General features: G+C 54.2%; 1 protein-coding gene across 2 annotated transcripts in view; it reads left to right on the forward strand.

The window, feature by feature from the left end:
- The window catches only part of ARHGEF2 (Rho/Rac guanine nucleotide exchange factor 2), a 130,337-nt gene that overhangs the window by 34,927 nt on the left and 78,533 nt on the right, over positions 1-16,877 (forward strand). For both annotated transcript variants that reach the window (XM_073322498.1, XM_073322499.1), the window contains exon 6: positions 4,545-4,674. In XM_073322498.1, coding sequence (XP_073178599.1) covers positions 4,545-4,674 — 130 coding nt within the window. The remainder of the gene's footprint in view (positions 1-4,544; positions 4,675-16,877) is intronic.

Below are 16,877 nucleotides of genomic sequence, written 5' to 3' on the forward strand. Positions count from 1 at the left end.
GGAGGGGATGAATGGAGCCACGGGCTACCAGCAATTGCTCGTGGAAAGCAGCTTCCCAATTTGGAGCTGACTTGAAAAGAAAAATATCGGTTCATTCTGGCCAGTCCTTGCGAAAAAGCAGGGGTGAAATCCTGCTGGCCTGGGGCAGAACTCCCAGGGATCCAGTGAAAGCTGTGAGTTAAATCAGAACATGTCCCTGTGCTACTAAAAGCACCTCAGGTTATTAGAATTACCAGGGTTTAGGACAGGAAGTGAAGACGTAGCCCATATTCAATTGAAACTGCAGGGGGAGGTGGCTGGAATGTAGCTACCCAAACTGGACTTTACCCTCCCCTATTTCTGCTGTTTGTTTACCTCTGCTGGACTTCAGTGGGACTAGTCAGTTTCATTTGTATTTAAGGTTGAATTCACATCTAGGCTGTAGCTAAGGCATTGGACTGGGACTCTGGAGACCTGAGTTCAAGTCTGGTCTCCTTCTGTGACCTTAGGTAAGTCACTTAGGCCCAGATCCTCAAAGGTACTTGGGTGCCCCAAATCCCATTGATTTCAATAGGAGTTAGGAACCTCAATACCTCTGACTGAGGATCTGTGCCTCAGTTTCCTAATCTGTTATATGGGGGAAAATAATTCTTCTCTTGCTGAGTTAGTGTGAAAACTTGTGTGCTCTCTTGGACCTTTTCTACGCACACAATCTTGTGCCACTTCACCCACACCAGTATGGTTCAAGCCATGCAATCCCTTTAGTGTGTAGGGACATGTTGAGTCTTGAGAAGAGAAGACAGGCGGGGAGAGGAGGGGAGCTGAAAACTGTCTTCAAATATGTTAGGGGGTGTTACAAAGAGGACAGTGATCAATCATTCTCTGTGTCCATGGAAGGCAGGACAAGAAGTTATGGGCTTAATCTGCAGCAAGGGAGATTGAGGTTAGATATTAGGAAAATCTTTCTAACTCTCGGGGGAGTTAGGCTCTGGAACAGGCTTGCAAGGGAGGTTGTGGAATCCCCGTCATTGGAGGTTTTAAGGACAGGGATGTCAGAGATGGTCTGGGTTTACTTGGTCCTGCCCAGCTGGACTTGATAACCTCTTGATGTCCCTTCCAGCCCTGCAATGCTGTAATTCTTTGTAGGGCTCCTAGCACAATAGGCCCCCGCTCTTGGTTGCGATCTTGAGGTGACTGTAATCTCTTTGAGGCAGAGACTGTCTTTCTGTTCTGTGTCTGTACAGCGCCTAGCACTGTGGGGCCCTGGTCCATGACTGGGACTTCTAGGTGCTCACGATACAAATATTAGATGCTACTGTAATACAAACAGTTAATAATAAGCTTGGCGAAGGATAATCTTGAGACATCAACGATGGGTTGTTTTTAATGGGATCGCTCATTAGGTTTTAAAAAACTAGGTTTTAAAAACTTTTTACAACCCAACCTAATGCTGACTTTGTCCCCATTCACCATTTGAGATCATTCTGCCATCAGTGCATCGCCCCGGAAACGAGTGCTGGGGTTCATATGACTTCAGTGCAGGGTGGGATACAGGTGCCGGGGCTGGGAAGGGAACAGAAAGACTTTAGATAGTTGCAAACTGGTGAGGTGGGTGGGGACAAGTGAAAGGTGACTCTTTTCATGTGTTGAGTCTGATTTAGCTGGAAACTTCCTCCTCCTGTTGGGAAAGTCCCTCTACAGCCAGATCTATGCTTAAAGGTTTCGCCAGCCTAGCAGTGAGGGGTGTGATTGTTTAATGACACAACCGTGCCGCAAAAGCCCTAGTGTGGAAAAGTGCTTTTGCCACCGTCGTCGATTTTTCACTCCCCAAATCAGGACCAGCGATACCGGCAATGAGCTCTTTTGCTGGTATAAATGCATCCAGGCCAGGAGGGTTTTGCTAGTGTGGCTATGCTGGCAAAGCTTTTCAATGCAGACAAGGCCAAAATTAGTGGGGCCATGCTGGGTGGGAGCTGGGTGGTACCCTGGGAAGGCACCCTGGAAATCTTTACTCCTTCCAAGAGTGCTGGCTCCCTGCCCAGGAAAGGGTCAGGGAAAAACCTTGAATTGGGGTCTGTGGACCATGTGGGAATGAAATTCCGCCTCCTTAATCCCCTGACTCCTGGAGCTGGGGACTTTAAGAAAAACCCCACACGATACTGCCAGAGTTGGCAACGCTGAATTGTCCTTGACAGCCAAGCCCATGCTGCATGCACTGGCCTCATTGTATTCCCTTCCCTCCCTGTTGATTGCAGCCAGGGGTGGGGGTGACCAGCTCACCCCGTCCAACCAGCTTTCAGCTGCCGTTTATCCCTGCGGTTGCAATGAGAACGTGGCCCCCTTTCCAGCCAGCAGGCGCGCTGCATGCCTCCGAGCCGTGTGGGACAAAAGCTCTTTGCGGCCACGCAGACATGTTAACTGACCTCTCCTTAATGGGTCTGCCATCCTCAGAATTCCCCACCGTTAATTAGCGCAAAGGCTCATTCCCCACCCTGCTTCGCAGACAGAGGTGCCCTTGTGCGCGACGCCGGCCCCCTGGGAGCCTGGCCCATGTTTGCTCAGGGCCCTGGCACCGTTGTTCTCAGTGGGCGATGTGAGAGGTGCCAGATCATGGCCCTGGATTGGGGCAGTGGCAGGGCAAGCCCCACCCCTGCCAATCGTGTTGTCCCCTAGTATCTGTAAGACAGTGAAGCCCAGAGCAGGAATGCAGCTCCCCCTGCTAAGAGCACGGGGGGGCTCCCTCTCGCCCCAGGCTTGGGGTAAGCAGCTCCCCATCCCATAAGCAGCACCTCCAGCCTCACCCCACAGCTCTGCCCCCCACACCCCGAACACCCTGTCTCCTTGGCTGGTGCAATAAGAACTCCTGTGTTGCAATCTTCTTTAACCCTGGGGAAAGCACAAGACCCCAGCACGAGCAGGGCCCTGTTGTACCTGGTGCTGGCCACACCTGGAGATGCTGCCTGTCCTGAGCCCGTGTCCTCTAGGGCCAAGGGGAGATGGCTCCCTGTGGCCTGTCCTGCTAGGGGCTAGGCTGAGACCTTCCTGCTCATTTCACGTCTGTCCCCAGGTGGCTGCCAGCATGGCGTAAAGCAGCTGTAGGTGCGAGGCAGCTGGAATCTCACACTCCCATCTCACCTCCTAGGCCCTTGGGCTGGCTTTGACTGTGATCCTCTGCCTGGCACCTCCCCACCATGCCAGGCTGCAGATGTCCAAGTCCTCGCCCCCGCCCCCCAGCCCCGCCCTGCCGAGAGGATTACCATGATCTCAATCCATCCATCCCCTGTCACAGCCCATTCCCATCTTCATTAGGGGGAACCGGCCAGCTGGGGGCTTTGTTATTTCAGGGTTAGGATTATTGAGCGGTGCCTCTCCCCTGGCTTTGATAAAGGCCGATCTCTCGCTGGCTGCCTGCAGGGCGCCGGGTATACAGAGGGTAACTGGAAGCTGCATGGGCTGGACTATGTGCCGGGCACTGAGCCGTCAGTGCTAACCTGGCCTAGATCTGCGTCTGTTTCACACCGTGGATGGGACCCTTTTCTCTCTGCCTTCCCTTCCCCTTGGTCAGCCCAAACAAGAGCCTGTTTTGGGGGATGGGGGAAAGGGGGCTTTCTTATCGCTCTGCATCTCTTGGCTTTGGAATCAGGTCTCTGCCTTGGACCTACCCCTGTCCTCGCTCTGTGTGTGTGTAACATACTTGTAGTCTCTGCAGGGGTGACTTCTGGAGCACACCTCACCCTGGCAAGGCACGGGTAGCGAAAGACCCAGAATGAGGGACCCCCGTAATGCTAATGTAGGAAACTTACCCTGCTGGAAAGGCGTCTATTCCTTTACCATGGATGGCTCTTTCTGTGACCCTGGTGCTAAGGGTCTGCATTCCTGATGGCGGTGACAGCAAGGGGAACGCTGGCTTTTGACCGAGCCTTGGGACTGAAATTTCTGTGCGGAGACAGGCAAGCGACTTGCCCAAGGCCACCCAGGAGGCTAGTGGCAGGGCTGGGATTAGAACCCACGTAGCCTGGGTAGTCCCTTAACCACAAGTCCATCCTTCCTCTCGGGGTACAGCCGGCAGATTCCCACCCTGATTCCTGCCTGGGGCCCAGTGACTTGTGGCAGGTCTCTTCGAAGGGCGCCCAATCTTGATGTCAGGACAGTGGGATCGGCTGGAGGTGGGAGGATGGGAGGAATTTACCTGTGGTGCTCCCCCCAACCACCCCCTTCTCGTTGATTGGTGCGGACTTGTTCGTGTCCCATCTCTCTGGATCAACAGGGTTATAAGCTGCTGCCCATCACCGTGGCTTCTGAGCGCCTGAGCTCAGGGGTGTGTGAAATCCCGCCCCCCCTTTCCTTCCTGTGCAAAGGGGTTGAGGCTACAAACCCAGTGGCCCAGCCCAACATCTAAGGCTGCCTAAGCAAACAGAGGGCTCTGTGTGCGCTACCCCCGGCTGGGGGCGCTGGCCCCTCCCTATTTCCTGCCCTTTTAACAACAACAAGAAAACAGGGGGATTGTTTGTCTTTAGCGCCTGTGGGTTATTTTGTTTTTTGTTTTTATCCTCCTTCCCCTGCAGCTTTAATGCTGGGAGCTGCGGACAGCTGGACGCTGCCGGGGAGGCCAGAGACCAGGAGAGCCAGCGCCAGGAAGGGAGCCCTCTAGGACGAACCCTGAGCTTCTTCATGAAGATGACGGGCAAGTCGAAGGTAGGAGGGACCATTGGGTTTGTGACCTGGCCGGGGACTGGCTGTTAGGGGGGAACCCCGGGCCTCCTGGTTGGAGCTTGTGATGAGGAACTCCTGGGTTCTCTTCCCAGCTTTGGATGGGGATTGGAGTCTGCTGGTTAGAGCATGTGAGAGAGTGACAGGACTCCTGGGTTCTCTTCCCAGCTGGGGGAAGGAAGTGTTGTCTAAGGGTTAGAGCGGGGTGGGGGATGCCCGCGTCTGCTGGTGCTGCGACCCCATCAGCTAAGGAAAATGGTGGGACTTGTGGGAGACCTCCCCTCCCAGGGTGCCTGGCAGCTCAGGTAAGTGGCATTCTCTGTGAGATGTTGGCTCATTACCCCGGTGCTTTTGATCCAGACTGGATCAGAATCAGTAACCTCACGGTGACGGATTCCCTGCGATTCATCCACTGCCCTGGCAGGCAGCTCCATTGGGATGTAACCCCCCCTGCCGTACCCTGGAATTCCCCTTCATTGGGTCATCTGCTCCGCCTCTTGGTTCCTCAAAACTGGGTGTATCTGCAAAGCAGCTGCCTCGTGGTCGAGGAAGTGAAAACCTTTTCCTGCCTCATGAAGGAACGGGTAGGCGGTGCAGCAGGAAGAGTTGGTTTCTCTAGCGAGAACATGCAGTGCTCTGCCTTGCCCACCACGGCTTCCTTTAGTCAGGTCCAGGTCCTGGAGCATGTGTTTCAGAGAGTTTCCTGCCACTGCTTTCCAGTAGATGGGCCCAGGCAACAGATTCTCCCAGGAGCGCTGAGCACCAGCAGCCATTAGTGGGTACGCTGAGCTCAGGACTCTTGAGTTCTATCCCAGACTCCTTGGCCTAGTGATGGTCCTGCTCTGTCATGCCTCAGTGTCCTGTTCCAGGGGGATAATGTTATTTACCCACCTTTGTAAAAATGCTTTTGAGAGCCACACGTGACTAGCCCTATGTGAGTGCTCAGAGCCATTATTTAGGATTGCCTGGCAGCCCCCAGGAAACAGCGAGTTGGCCCCTTCTGACTTGAGCTAATGGGGAATCACCAATACAGGGCTCATGACACATAGCTGGGCAGTGCCGATTCCCTCCACTGGAGGGCAATGGTGCCACATGCACGTTCGCCCATGCTGGCTTGTCGCGCCCTTCCTCTCCAGGGCCGGGCAAACAACAGGAAATGTTGCTTTTCTCTCGATAGCATCTGCAGGGTGCAGCCTCGCTCCTCCTGATGAGCATGGATTAGGCAGCTGGGTTAAACCCCTCGGAGGCTCTTTTGCAGAGCTCTGGCTCTGTAGCCCTCAGGCCCAGCCCTTGCACAACAGGCTGCCATGGGTGCAGAACAGGTGCAGCTGTGCACGCTTGCCTGGGTGCCTTGTGGGTTTCCCCCCAGCTTCCTCCAAAGCATCCCTCTAGAGATTAGGGGGTGGGGTGGGGACCTCTCTGTCCTGATCCCATGCGTAGCACAGATATGGGGCTGAATTCACCAGTGCAGAGCCCAGTAGAAGGGGCTCGCACCTCCCACAGTCCTGGGGCTGGTTGGATCCTGCCCCAGCTCTTGCTGCTCTCGGGGTCCCTGGGGCACCTCAGTCCTGCCCCCAGGCTACCTTCAGTGAGGGGTGCGCAGCGCTGGAGCGGCTGGTTCTGTCGTACCCTGGGCTGCCGCACCCAGCACACGGACTCCATCCCTGCTGCTGGCTGGGGGCCCGGAGGATTAAATCCCACCCCCAGATGCCAAGGGGAAGCAGGGCTGTGGACCCTCCGCTCCAGGCGCGGCAGAAACCATTAATCCCAACCAGTCTCCCCAATGTAATCCTTCCTCCTTCCTCTCCGTTCAGGGGCGAGGCGGATTAGCAGCCAGCTGTTCACAGCGTTACCAGCCGGCCCAGGAGTACAGACTTGCTCATCCCCCCCTTTTGCACGGTTAAGAAACCGCTGGCAACTTTCAGCGCTTGGCCCCCAGGTGTGGAGGAGGGAGAGGGAATGCCTCCGCTCTCCTTCAGAGGCTGGCTTGGTCTTGTTTTTTGCTCCATTCAACAGCTGTTTCCAAGTCTGTTTCCCCACTGGCCTGCCCTTGGCCTGAGATGATCCAGGCCATCGCTTGATGCTTGAGTCATGGGGCGCCAGGAGGTTGTAGTAATTTAAACCCTCTCCTGTGCATTTCACTGTTGCTTATTAATCATGGGAGGGAGGGAGGAAGGTGGGAAATGGAATGAAAACCTCTCTGTGCCCCGGGAGCCCTGTCTGAGAGTGGGGCCCCCTTGTGCTTACGGACACACGAGGAGAGAAAGTTCCTGCCCCAGAAAAAGGGTGGGAGGGGAAAGGGAGAGGCCAGAGGTTACCCAGCAGGCCACTGGGAGCATCTTTGATTGGAGGATCTCAAAGTGTCTTATAGACACGACTGAGCTCAGCCTCGCAGCACTGCATGCCTGCTTTCCAGAGACCGAGCTGTGGGCCGGAGGGGATTTGCTTGAGGTCACTCCGCAAGCTGGTGGCAGAGACTGCCTGGAGAACCCAGGAGTTCTGGCATCCGCACCTGTGCTAACCATCGGATAATACCTCCTGCCTAGCTTTTCCTTGTGTGTGCAGTTGGCTGGAGGTCGGAGGGTGCAGAGGAAGCATTAGAGATGATCAAGACCGAGATTTGAGGCTGGTTAGAAAACCCCAGGGAAGCTGATGTCAGCTGGTTTGGATCCAAAGTGCTTCCTGGAGCCCAAGAAGCAGCTAGAGAACAAGGTTTGAACTGCCCTGCGGTTGCTAGTTTGTTTTGCTTAGAAGGGATCAGACTCGGGACATGGGTCAGGGGCCCCCGGAAAGTTGCTTTCGTAAATTTCCTTTTGAGTAAGTTACCCGACTGAGTCTCTCATTTCAGGGAAGGAGAAGGTGTTCATTCCTTAGCCTCTCTCCCTTCTCTCTCCACTGAGCAGGGTTGCTTTCAGGAAGTCTAGGATTGTGGTTGCAGGGCTGTAGTCAGGAACCAGTTGTTTCTGTCTGACTTTAAAGCGATCTCCAGCCGGACGGGGAAAAATAATCTGTTTAGACGTTCTTTGCCAAACCAGCCGGACACACAGGGCTTCATGTAACAATTGCATCAGGCGTTCTGTCTGCCTAGCAAAACAGGGATGTGCTTAAACTGGGAGCCCGAACTCTTCCCTTCCCCACTAGCTCTTCACCTCCAAATACTAAACCACCGGCCTTTAGAACCTACCTCATCAACACAGGGATCTTCATGAGAAAGCTCAATAATGCTTCGTACTTGGAGGCTTTCATCCAGGGATCTCAAAGCACTTTCCAAAGCAAGATAGAGCGAATCCCTGCTCTAGAGATGGGGAAACCGAGGCACAGGGAGGGTAAGTGAGTTGCCCGAGGTTACCCAGCAGGCCAGGGTCAGAGCCTGGACTAAAACCTGGCTCTCCTAATTGCTGGCCCAGTGTTCCAGCACTAGACTATGCAGCCTCGTGTTTTAAAAGGGACTGGGTAATTTTACGGCCTGTAACTTTGTGCCTCTCTTAGGGGCTGAACCTCAACCTAGATCCTGATGTTGGGGAGATATGGAAATCCCAGTCCAAACTGGCTGATGTCTGGAGAATTTGACTCTGACTCACCCTAAAGAAAGATTCGAGCTGTGAATTTGGAGCTGAACCCGTATCGGCATCTGGTGTCTCCATTTCTGACATTAGCTCCCTTTGCTTGATCCCCTGCCTGTGATCTGTGTTCCAGGAAATCCTGACCCCATGCAATAGCTAAAGAGGACGTGACAATAATAGCTGCTCTCAGGTGGCTGGGAAAAGCTGGGAATATCCTCAAACTTCCCAGCAGGAATTAAATCCCTGGCCATGAATTGCAGCACAGTGGGGAGATGCTGCTAGGTTCCTAGTTGTGCAGCAAGTGGGATTGTTTGCAAGTGACACACAAATGTGCAGAGTAATTTACCCTAATGGCCTGAGCACAGGACTGGGGCCCAAGAACTCCTGAGGTCAGATCCTGGCTTTGACACTGATTCCCTCATGTCATTTGATCTCCAAGCCTGAGCTTTCCCATCTGTAAAATGGGAAAGCGGGGTGACCAAACTGCCCAGCTCCCAAGCGGCAGTCGGATTGCAAAGCCCCATACAACTGCCCAGTACCCTACTATGCAACATGGAAAGAGACTAGGGGCCCAGAGTGAAATCGACGCAGCCCTACTGGCCTGTTGGCAGCCTCTTTTCACTTGCTCAGGATCTGATCCTCGTGCCCCCGTCCTTGCAGTTGCCATCTAATAACGCTCCGGACACGCTCCTGAGAAGGTGCCGAGTCGCGGAAGAGATTGCCTGGTATATGGGGAGCTCTCAGCTGTTGCGAGGCCAAAGCGGAAGGTGGGCAGAGGGGTGCTGGAAGCCTTCTTGCCCTCGCTGTGTCTAGCAATCGCGTTCCCACCCTGCCGCCTCTGGGGTCCCACCTTCACGTTACCTCCTGGGCTCTAGGGTGCTGCCAACTTCCCAAGTGGTGAATAAATGTGGCCCAGCTGTTACATGCCCAGATTGCCGATCCTGTGGGGTATTTTTGTCTCTCCAACAATAAGTTTCGACGGGGCCGCCCACCCGCCCGCCTGCGGGTTTGAATCGCCTTCAAAGTGGCACGGAGCGGACGTCTCTCCGCTCCCTGACTCAGCCGCTAATTGAGCCCAGCTGCTTGGTGTTTCTGGGACGGGAGAAGGGCCCTGTCTGAGCGATCAGGTTGGGCCTCTCCCAGTCTGCCCCTGGCGCGGCAGGACACGTGTTGTAATGCAGTCAGCCATTCTAGAACAAGGGATTTTGCTATAGCTGTGTGTCACCTGGCTTTCTCATTTCTTAGCTGCCCAGGTTAATCGCCGGGAGCTAGCTTCCCCGATAAGCGCCAAAAAGAGCCGTTTCTACCATGCTACACTGCATGGATTTCCCCAAGTCTTCCTCCAGCAGGCAGCCGGTGCAATAGGCTCTGAGTTCTTGCGGGGGGGGGGGGGAGGAAGGAGGAGGTGATTCTCTAGGAGGAGCTCTCTCCATGAACTGACCCAGGAGTGTGCTGCTGAGGGGTGTGTGTGTGTGTGATTTGCTGTTACAGCCAATGTTGTGTGGAGGAGAGGTGGAACAGAACCTATATCTAGTTCTTCACAGTCCTTTGGCACTTTTTTGCACGAGTGTTAACCCTGAAGTCCTGGCCGCTGTCCCTTGTGGGCGCTCACATTTCGCTTCCTTCAATTCCCCAGGCAGTTTCAGTTGAGCATGAGACTCTTCTTTACCTCCTGCCCAAAATGGTTCTGCCAAGTTGCCGTGCGGTTGTTGAGCAGCAGCCGTGCTCCGCGCTAGAAAGGGCTGCCTTGCCGTGCTGAGTTAGCGAGCCGGGTGCAGCACTGCTGTGAGCGACTAAACAGCTGCTGCGTTCCGCCACAGAGGTGGTTGCATTTCTGTGATGAGTGAGCAATCCCTGGGCAGCCGTGCTGTGAGCTACGATACAGCTGATGTGTTCCAGCCCATGGGTGGCTGCACTTCCACGCTGGGTGGGTGAGTTGCTGTGAGCTACTAAAGAGCTACATTGTTCCACCCTAGAGGCGGCCGCATTTGCATGCTAGCTGAGTGATCCCTGCCCACTGTGGCTGTGAGCTCCTAAACAGTCGTCGTGTTCCACCCCAGAGGCAGCTGCTCTCTAGCGGTGGGCTAAGCAAATGCAGCAGGCCGTTTGTGTGTCAGTCTGCAAAAGGTTTGGAAGCGCTCCTCTGCCCAAACACTGCTCCAGTGTCCCCTTTTCTTCAACCTCCGCTATTTTTAGACGTGACTCATGTTCTAAAATCAGAATACTGTGTGTGTTTTAAAAATAAACCCACTGAGCTGCTCATGAGCATTACATAGAATTCAGTGCTGGACTGGTTTGAATATTTCACTGGCTAATGAAAACAAAGAGAAACACTCCATCCCAGCGGTTAGGATACTGTTTTAACGGCTGGGGCCGGGCCTAGGCAGAACTTCCTGGGAAGTGATTTATCACATGCTATGGCCACTCCCACAGCAGTTCAAAGATTCTCTTTTAGGACCCGATCTGATGCCCACTGAGGGCTTCCATTGACAGTAGGGCCCTTTAGACCCAGCTGTTAAGAAGCAGGTGAAGCAGGTAAAGAGACAGGATCCCAGCCCTGAGGGATGCAGGGAATCTGCAGGTCAGCTTGTTATAGGGCCTGATCCTGTAAGGTGCTGATGCCTGGCTTGGATGGGCGGCTGTGGGAAGGGGTCTCCTCAAAGGCTGGTTCAGCTGTGTAAGTTAATTTTACAGGCACTGCTCTGTGATGCAGAGGGAGAGGGTTGCCAGTTTTGGTTGGACACATTCCTGGAGGTTTCATCACATGACCTCTTTAATTACATTGTCATCTTTAATGCCTGGAGAGTCCAGGCCAATCCTGGAGGGTTGGCAACCCCAAACATTAACCCGTCACAATCTAAATAGGGTAAGCCGGCACGGGACAAAGACTGACCAGGAGGGGGCAGGGACAGGGGTTGAATCCCAGATCCAGCCGCCTCCACGTACTGGAGGCAGGAGCGAATCCCAGCTTGGATCCAGATCAGAATTTCTTAACTGACCACCTGTCCCGCTAATGGGCCAAACCAAGTCCCTGGATCGGAACAGAGCGAAAGTGGGTCCAAACTTTGCGGCTGGGATCCATAGCAAGAGTAAAATGAAATCAATAGGACCAAGCGCTGTGACCACTGTGGAATTTGTATATGTAAATTGTGTGATTTTTATATCTACCTATACACATGTATAGTGTGCGTGTGATTATAGAGAGTGTGTATGTATGTATATATTTTCTAACCCATTTTTACTTGATGGGCAGAAGGTTGAAAGCAAGAACTGTATGCAACAGATGCTAATTGTGCTCCTTAATGCACCACTGGAAGGGGCTCAGATACCAGGGTGATGGACATGGGACTTGATAGGATTTTTGTCAACAACAATGAACACTGCTCAGCATTTCTGACATGGGTAACTTACGAGGGATGGAACCCAATGATGGGGTTGAAACTTCCCCAGGGTCTGGAAGGTACATCGGGGGGGGGGTGTGTGTGTGTGATGGAACATTTTGAGTTCAGCCCCACCTCTGTAATGTAAAACACTGAGCATGATAACATCATCAGGTGGGGGTGTAGCTGAGAGCAAACGTAGGTCTGTAATGAGAGGTGATAGGGTAGGAAAGTCCCCGCTGAAGAGCGACCGCGGTGATATAATGGGAGTGGAATGTTTTGAACAGCTGAGTGGGATCCCTACCTGTACTCAGAAATTCTTAGTGATTGAGACGTTCCAGCAGACTGAAGGAAGCTCATTAAGCTGCCAGTCAGGCTGTGTCATGGTTGGAAGGAGGAAGCATCAGACCCGGGTTGGGTTAGTTTATGCAGACAGGGGTGGTGTTACAGGGTCCGGGTTATTTGCATAGGTGCCAGAACTAGGGGGACTGCCGCACTCCCTGGCTTGAAGTGGTTTCCTTCATATACAGGGTTCACAGTTTGGTTCGATGGCTTTCAGCACCCCCACTATAAAAATTGTTCCAGCACCCCTGGTTATGTGGTATCTATTGTTGGAAAGTATGTAGCAAATCTCCATTGTGGGGGAAAATCTGCATAATTTCAACTATCGAGCGGAGACATGGAGGAGGATCTGAAAGAGAGGGGGTGTTTCTGGGGGAGGTCTGGCAAGGAAGCACTATAATAATACCTTGCCTTCCTCTAGCAGGATCTCCAAGCAAACACAAATGCAGCCACGCACCACCCCGGGGGCAGGAGGTGTTGTTGTTGTCCTCATTATACAGATGGAAAAACTTAGGCACAGTGGGTGGACACCTCTCAGACACAACGTCGCATGGTGAAAGGTGCCAGTGAAATACATAGAATGAACAGGGAGTTAGTATCAGAGCCAGGAGTCCAGATTTCCAGGCCCCTCCCGCAGCTCTAACCTCTAGACAGTACTCCCCTGCCCACAGGAGGGCTGCAGGGAATCTGCATTTGGCCCTGTTTTAAGGCATGATCTGGCAAGATGCTGATCACTGGCTTCAATGGGAATTTGAGTCCTCCCAGGAGGCAGCTTGTGGGGAAGAGACTCCTCAAAGATTGATGAAGTCAGAGCTGGGGATAAAACACAGCAGTCCTGGCTCCCCAGCATCTGCATTAACCACTAGACCATGCTCCCTCCATAGAGCTGGGGATAGAACTGCAGAGTCCTGATGCCCAGCTTCCTGCTGTAACCACTGGACTCCCAGATTCTGTTCCTGGCTCTGCCACTAACTTATTGTGCAACCTTAAGCATGTCACTTCACTTCTTTCTGTGCCTTGGCTTCCCCATCTATATAATGGGCATATTGAAGCCGTAGGGAATGGGGGAGCAAGCCATGGTGATGGCTGAAACTTTAATTCTTAAGATGTTGTTTTCTCTGTATTGCACCTTCCAAATGTCTAGAGAGCTGCTGTCTGTCATGTATTAGGTGTCTGAAGGTGCAGCTCCTGTTGTGACAGGCAGAGTTGTGTAGCATGTTACAGAGGAGCTATACACACTGTGGTCTTCCCCGGGGAGACTTGACTTTGGTTCTTTATTGTTCCGATTTTCCATACTCTGAAACAAACCGTTCAAACTGTAAGTATAGTTTTTCTGTTTGCATATAGAAGCCATAAGAGCTGGGCTGGTTGGGGTGATTGCTTAGGTGCTGTGCTTGGATAGGTGAGCAAACATCACCCCAGCTTTCCTCACTGTAACAGGGGAGTAATGATTGATCTCTTCCTGTGTGAAATGTTCCCACGCTGCAGGGGACTTGGCTGATCACATACAGCTGCTGGTTTCCGCTCCTTGTTCAGAGGAGCGGAGCAGAGGGGAGCGGGGAGATGAAGTGGAGAACAAAGGAAGCAGGGTGACTAAACTGAAAAGGACAAAACCTCGCTGCCCTTGAACTGAATCTAAGCAATGACTGTAGCAATCCCAGTGGTGTAGCATAAGTGGGAGAGACATTGGGCTGACAGGTGGGGAATGCCCATGAGACAAGATGTGAGCCACTACCGGGAAATAGATTGAGAGTCCCTGGTCCAGAGCTTGACCTACTCAACGCACCTGGGGTGATGGATGAGGAAACGGAGGGACAGAAAGGTGAAGGGACTCACAGAAGGTCCCGCAGTGAGCCACTAGCAGAGCTAGGAATCGAACCTGTGGCTCTCGCTTGCCAGGGCTTGATTACACACCAGGTACAAAACTGAATTGGAATCACAGCTTTAGTTCATCACCAGGGCAAATCCCACAGGAACATGGGCCTCCTTGCAGAGCAAGCGCCGCCTGGATCGGTCTCTGGCTAGTCCTCTAGGTGGGCTGGCTGGCTATGCGGCTGATGTTGTCATTGGCAATCTTATTGGGCCACTCTGAAGCTTTTGGTACCCACGTGCCAGCCAGCTAGCAGCCTTCCTTGGTAAAAGCGCTTCAGAATTTGTTGGTCTTCTCCTAATCATACGCCCGCGCTGAGAGAGCTGCTGAAACCAAACCAGGGCTGAGGGTGGCCATGAGAGGGTTTGCCTTTGAATATCCTCCTGGCTGATTTTTGGCCTGGAGAATCGCACATCTCAATCCGCTGCTCTCCATCCTCCCTCAGCGCTCACGTTCCGCGGCCGTGCACTAGCGTTGGTGTTAAACTGTTGCAACTTTGTGGCCGGAGCGTGCCCTGTTCCTTGGGGCTAACCACTCACCCGCACTGCCTCACGGACAATTCCTAGTATTTAAACAATCCCCTCAGTTGCTACGGGAACCAGGTTGGTAACGTTCCCTACGTTGCACCTTTTGTTGAAACCCAACACGAGCCCAACACCCCCACACACCAGCCCCCACAAATTCTGGCAGAAACAGCTCCTGAATTCCACACACCACCTGCTTTACCCCTCCCTCCCCGGCTCCTGGTATTATATTCCCTCTGCGCCCACGACGGCGGCACTGGGCAGAGAACCGGCCTGTGACTTTTTATGCTGTATCTGGGTTACAGTTGTTGGGGTCAGGCCCCCTGACAGCAATTCCGGGCCCCAGAACAGGGCACAAGAGTGAACGGGCCCCCAGGCCCGCGGCCCGCCTGATGTTTGGGCGGTGCCGAGCCTGGGCTGGCTGGTGCCCAGTGAGCTGCCGGCTGTGCTGCTGGCCGCGCTTCCACATGCCCGCCTGGTAGTGTTGCCAACTGTCTAAGTGCGCAAACCCAAAGATCCTTGCCCCGCCTACTGCCTTGCCCCTTCTCTGAGGCCTCGCCCCTTCTCTGAGGCCTCGCCCCCTGTTCACTCCATCCCCCCTCCCTCCGTTGCTTGCTCTCCCTCACCCTCACTCACTTTCATCAGGCTGGGGCAGGGGGTTGGGGTGCAGGAGGGGGTGCGGGGTATAGGTTCTGGGAGGGAGTTTGGGTGCGGGCTCTAGGCTGGGGCAGGGGGTTGGGGTGCAGGAGGGGGTGCGGGGTATAGGTTCTGGGAGGGAGTTTGGGTGCGGGCTCTAGGCTGGGGCAGGGGGTTGGGGTGCAGGAGGGGGTGCGGGGTATAGGTTCTGGGAGGGAGTTTGGGTGCGGGCTCTAGGCTGGGGCAGGAGGTTGGGGTGCAGGAGGGGGTGCGGGGTATAGGTTCTGGGAGGGAGTTTGGGTGCGGGCTCTAGGCTGGGGCAGGAGGTTGGGGTGCAGGAGGGGGTGCGGGGTATAGGTTCTGGGAGGGAGTTTGGGTGCGGGCTCTAGGCTGGGGCAGGGGGTTGGGGTGCAGGAGGGGGTGCGGGGTATAGGTTCTGGGAGGGAGTTTGGGTGCGGGCTCTAGGCTGGGGCAGGGGGTTGGGGTGCAGGAGGGGGTCAGAGGGTCGGCACTTACCTCGGGCGGCTCCCGAAAGCGACCGGCACACCCCTCTGGCAGCAGCTCCTAGGCAGGGGGTCCAGGGGGTCACTGCACACCGCTTCCCACAGGTACCGCCCCTGCAGCTCCCATTGGCCGCAGTTCCTGGCCAATGGGAGCTGCGGAGTTGGCGTAGGGGCAGCGTGTGGAGACTTCCTCCCCAGGGGCCACAGGGGCGTGCCGGCCACCTCTGGGAGCGGTGCAGAGTGAGGGCGGGCAGGAAGCCTGCCTTAGCCCCACTGCACTGCCACGGGTGGCTGGGGGCCCCCTGGGCAATTGCCTCCTTTGCACCCCGCCCCCCCGTCGGTAGGCCTGGTGGGGGTTTTCTTTAACCTGAGGTTTTCTGAAGTATTTTTAGAGAGGGAGCATGAGCAGTGGACACGCAAGCAGAGAATGGAGCTGAAGAAGGGAGGCTACAGCTAGGCAAATGGAAGAGGCTGGAATAAAACAGCTCATCCACCAGTTGGATGCTTTGTGCTGCAGAGGAAGGATGGGTCAGTGGTTACATCGACCGTGTGTGACATGCGGGACCTGGATGCAATTCCCGGCTCCAACGTGGCCCTTATCTTGGGCAAGTCGCAGAGGGTGACCTTTCCCAAAGTGCTTAAATGACTTGGGGGGGCTGAGTTTGGTTAGACTGGAAGCTGTCGGGGCCAGAGAGTCCCTCACTGACTGTACAGCTCCTAGCACAATGGGGCCTGCAGCTAGGTTGGGGTCTCTCTCGCTGCTCTCTTACTCAGTGCCCATTCGGTGGATAAACAAACCACTGCAACCCATTCACCAGCGGTGGGCTCGCTCTTGAGAGAGCCTGGCCTTTCGTAGCCCTTGGGGATGAAAGGCTGGTACAAGAAGGAGGCAGAAAAATTGTTCTTCTTAACCGCGGGGGATAGGACAAGAAGCAATGGGCTTAAATTGCAGCAAGGGATGTTTAAGTTGGACATTAGGAAAAATGTCCTAACTGTCAGGGTGGTGAAGCACTGGAATAAATCACCTAGGGAGGTTGTGGAATCTCCATCGTTGGAGATTTTTAAGAGCAGGTCAGACAAACCCCTGTCTGGGATGGTCTAGATAATACTTAGCCCTGCCATGAGGGCAGGGGACTGGACTAGATGACCTCTCGAGGTCCCTTCCTGTCCCACAATTCTATGAGCTATTCAAAAAAGGACTAATAAGAAGAACACCGGCCGCCCAGTACTGCTGGATGGCTCAGAGGAATGAAGACGCCTGATCCAGAGGCCCATGTATGGCCATCCTCAGAGGAGGTGGGTGAGTCAATGGAAAGTCTCATGTGGGCCCAGCAGCCCCTCGCTGGGTTTGAATCCAGCTAAAAAGAGAG

Source organism: Lepidochelys kempii, chromosome 24 (genome assembly GCF_965140265.1).
Source record: "Lepidochelys kempii isolate rLepKem1 chromosome 24, rLepKem1.hap2, whole genome shotgun sequence".
Classification (NCBI taxonomy): domain Eukaryota; kingdom Metazoa; phylum Chordata; order Testudines; family Cheloniidae; genus Lepidochelys; species Lepidochelys kempii.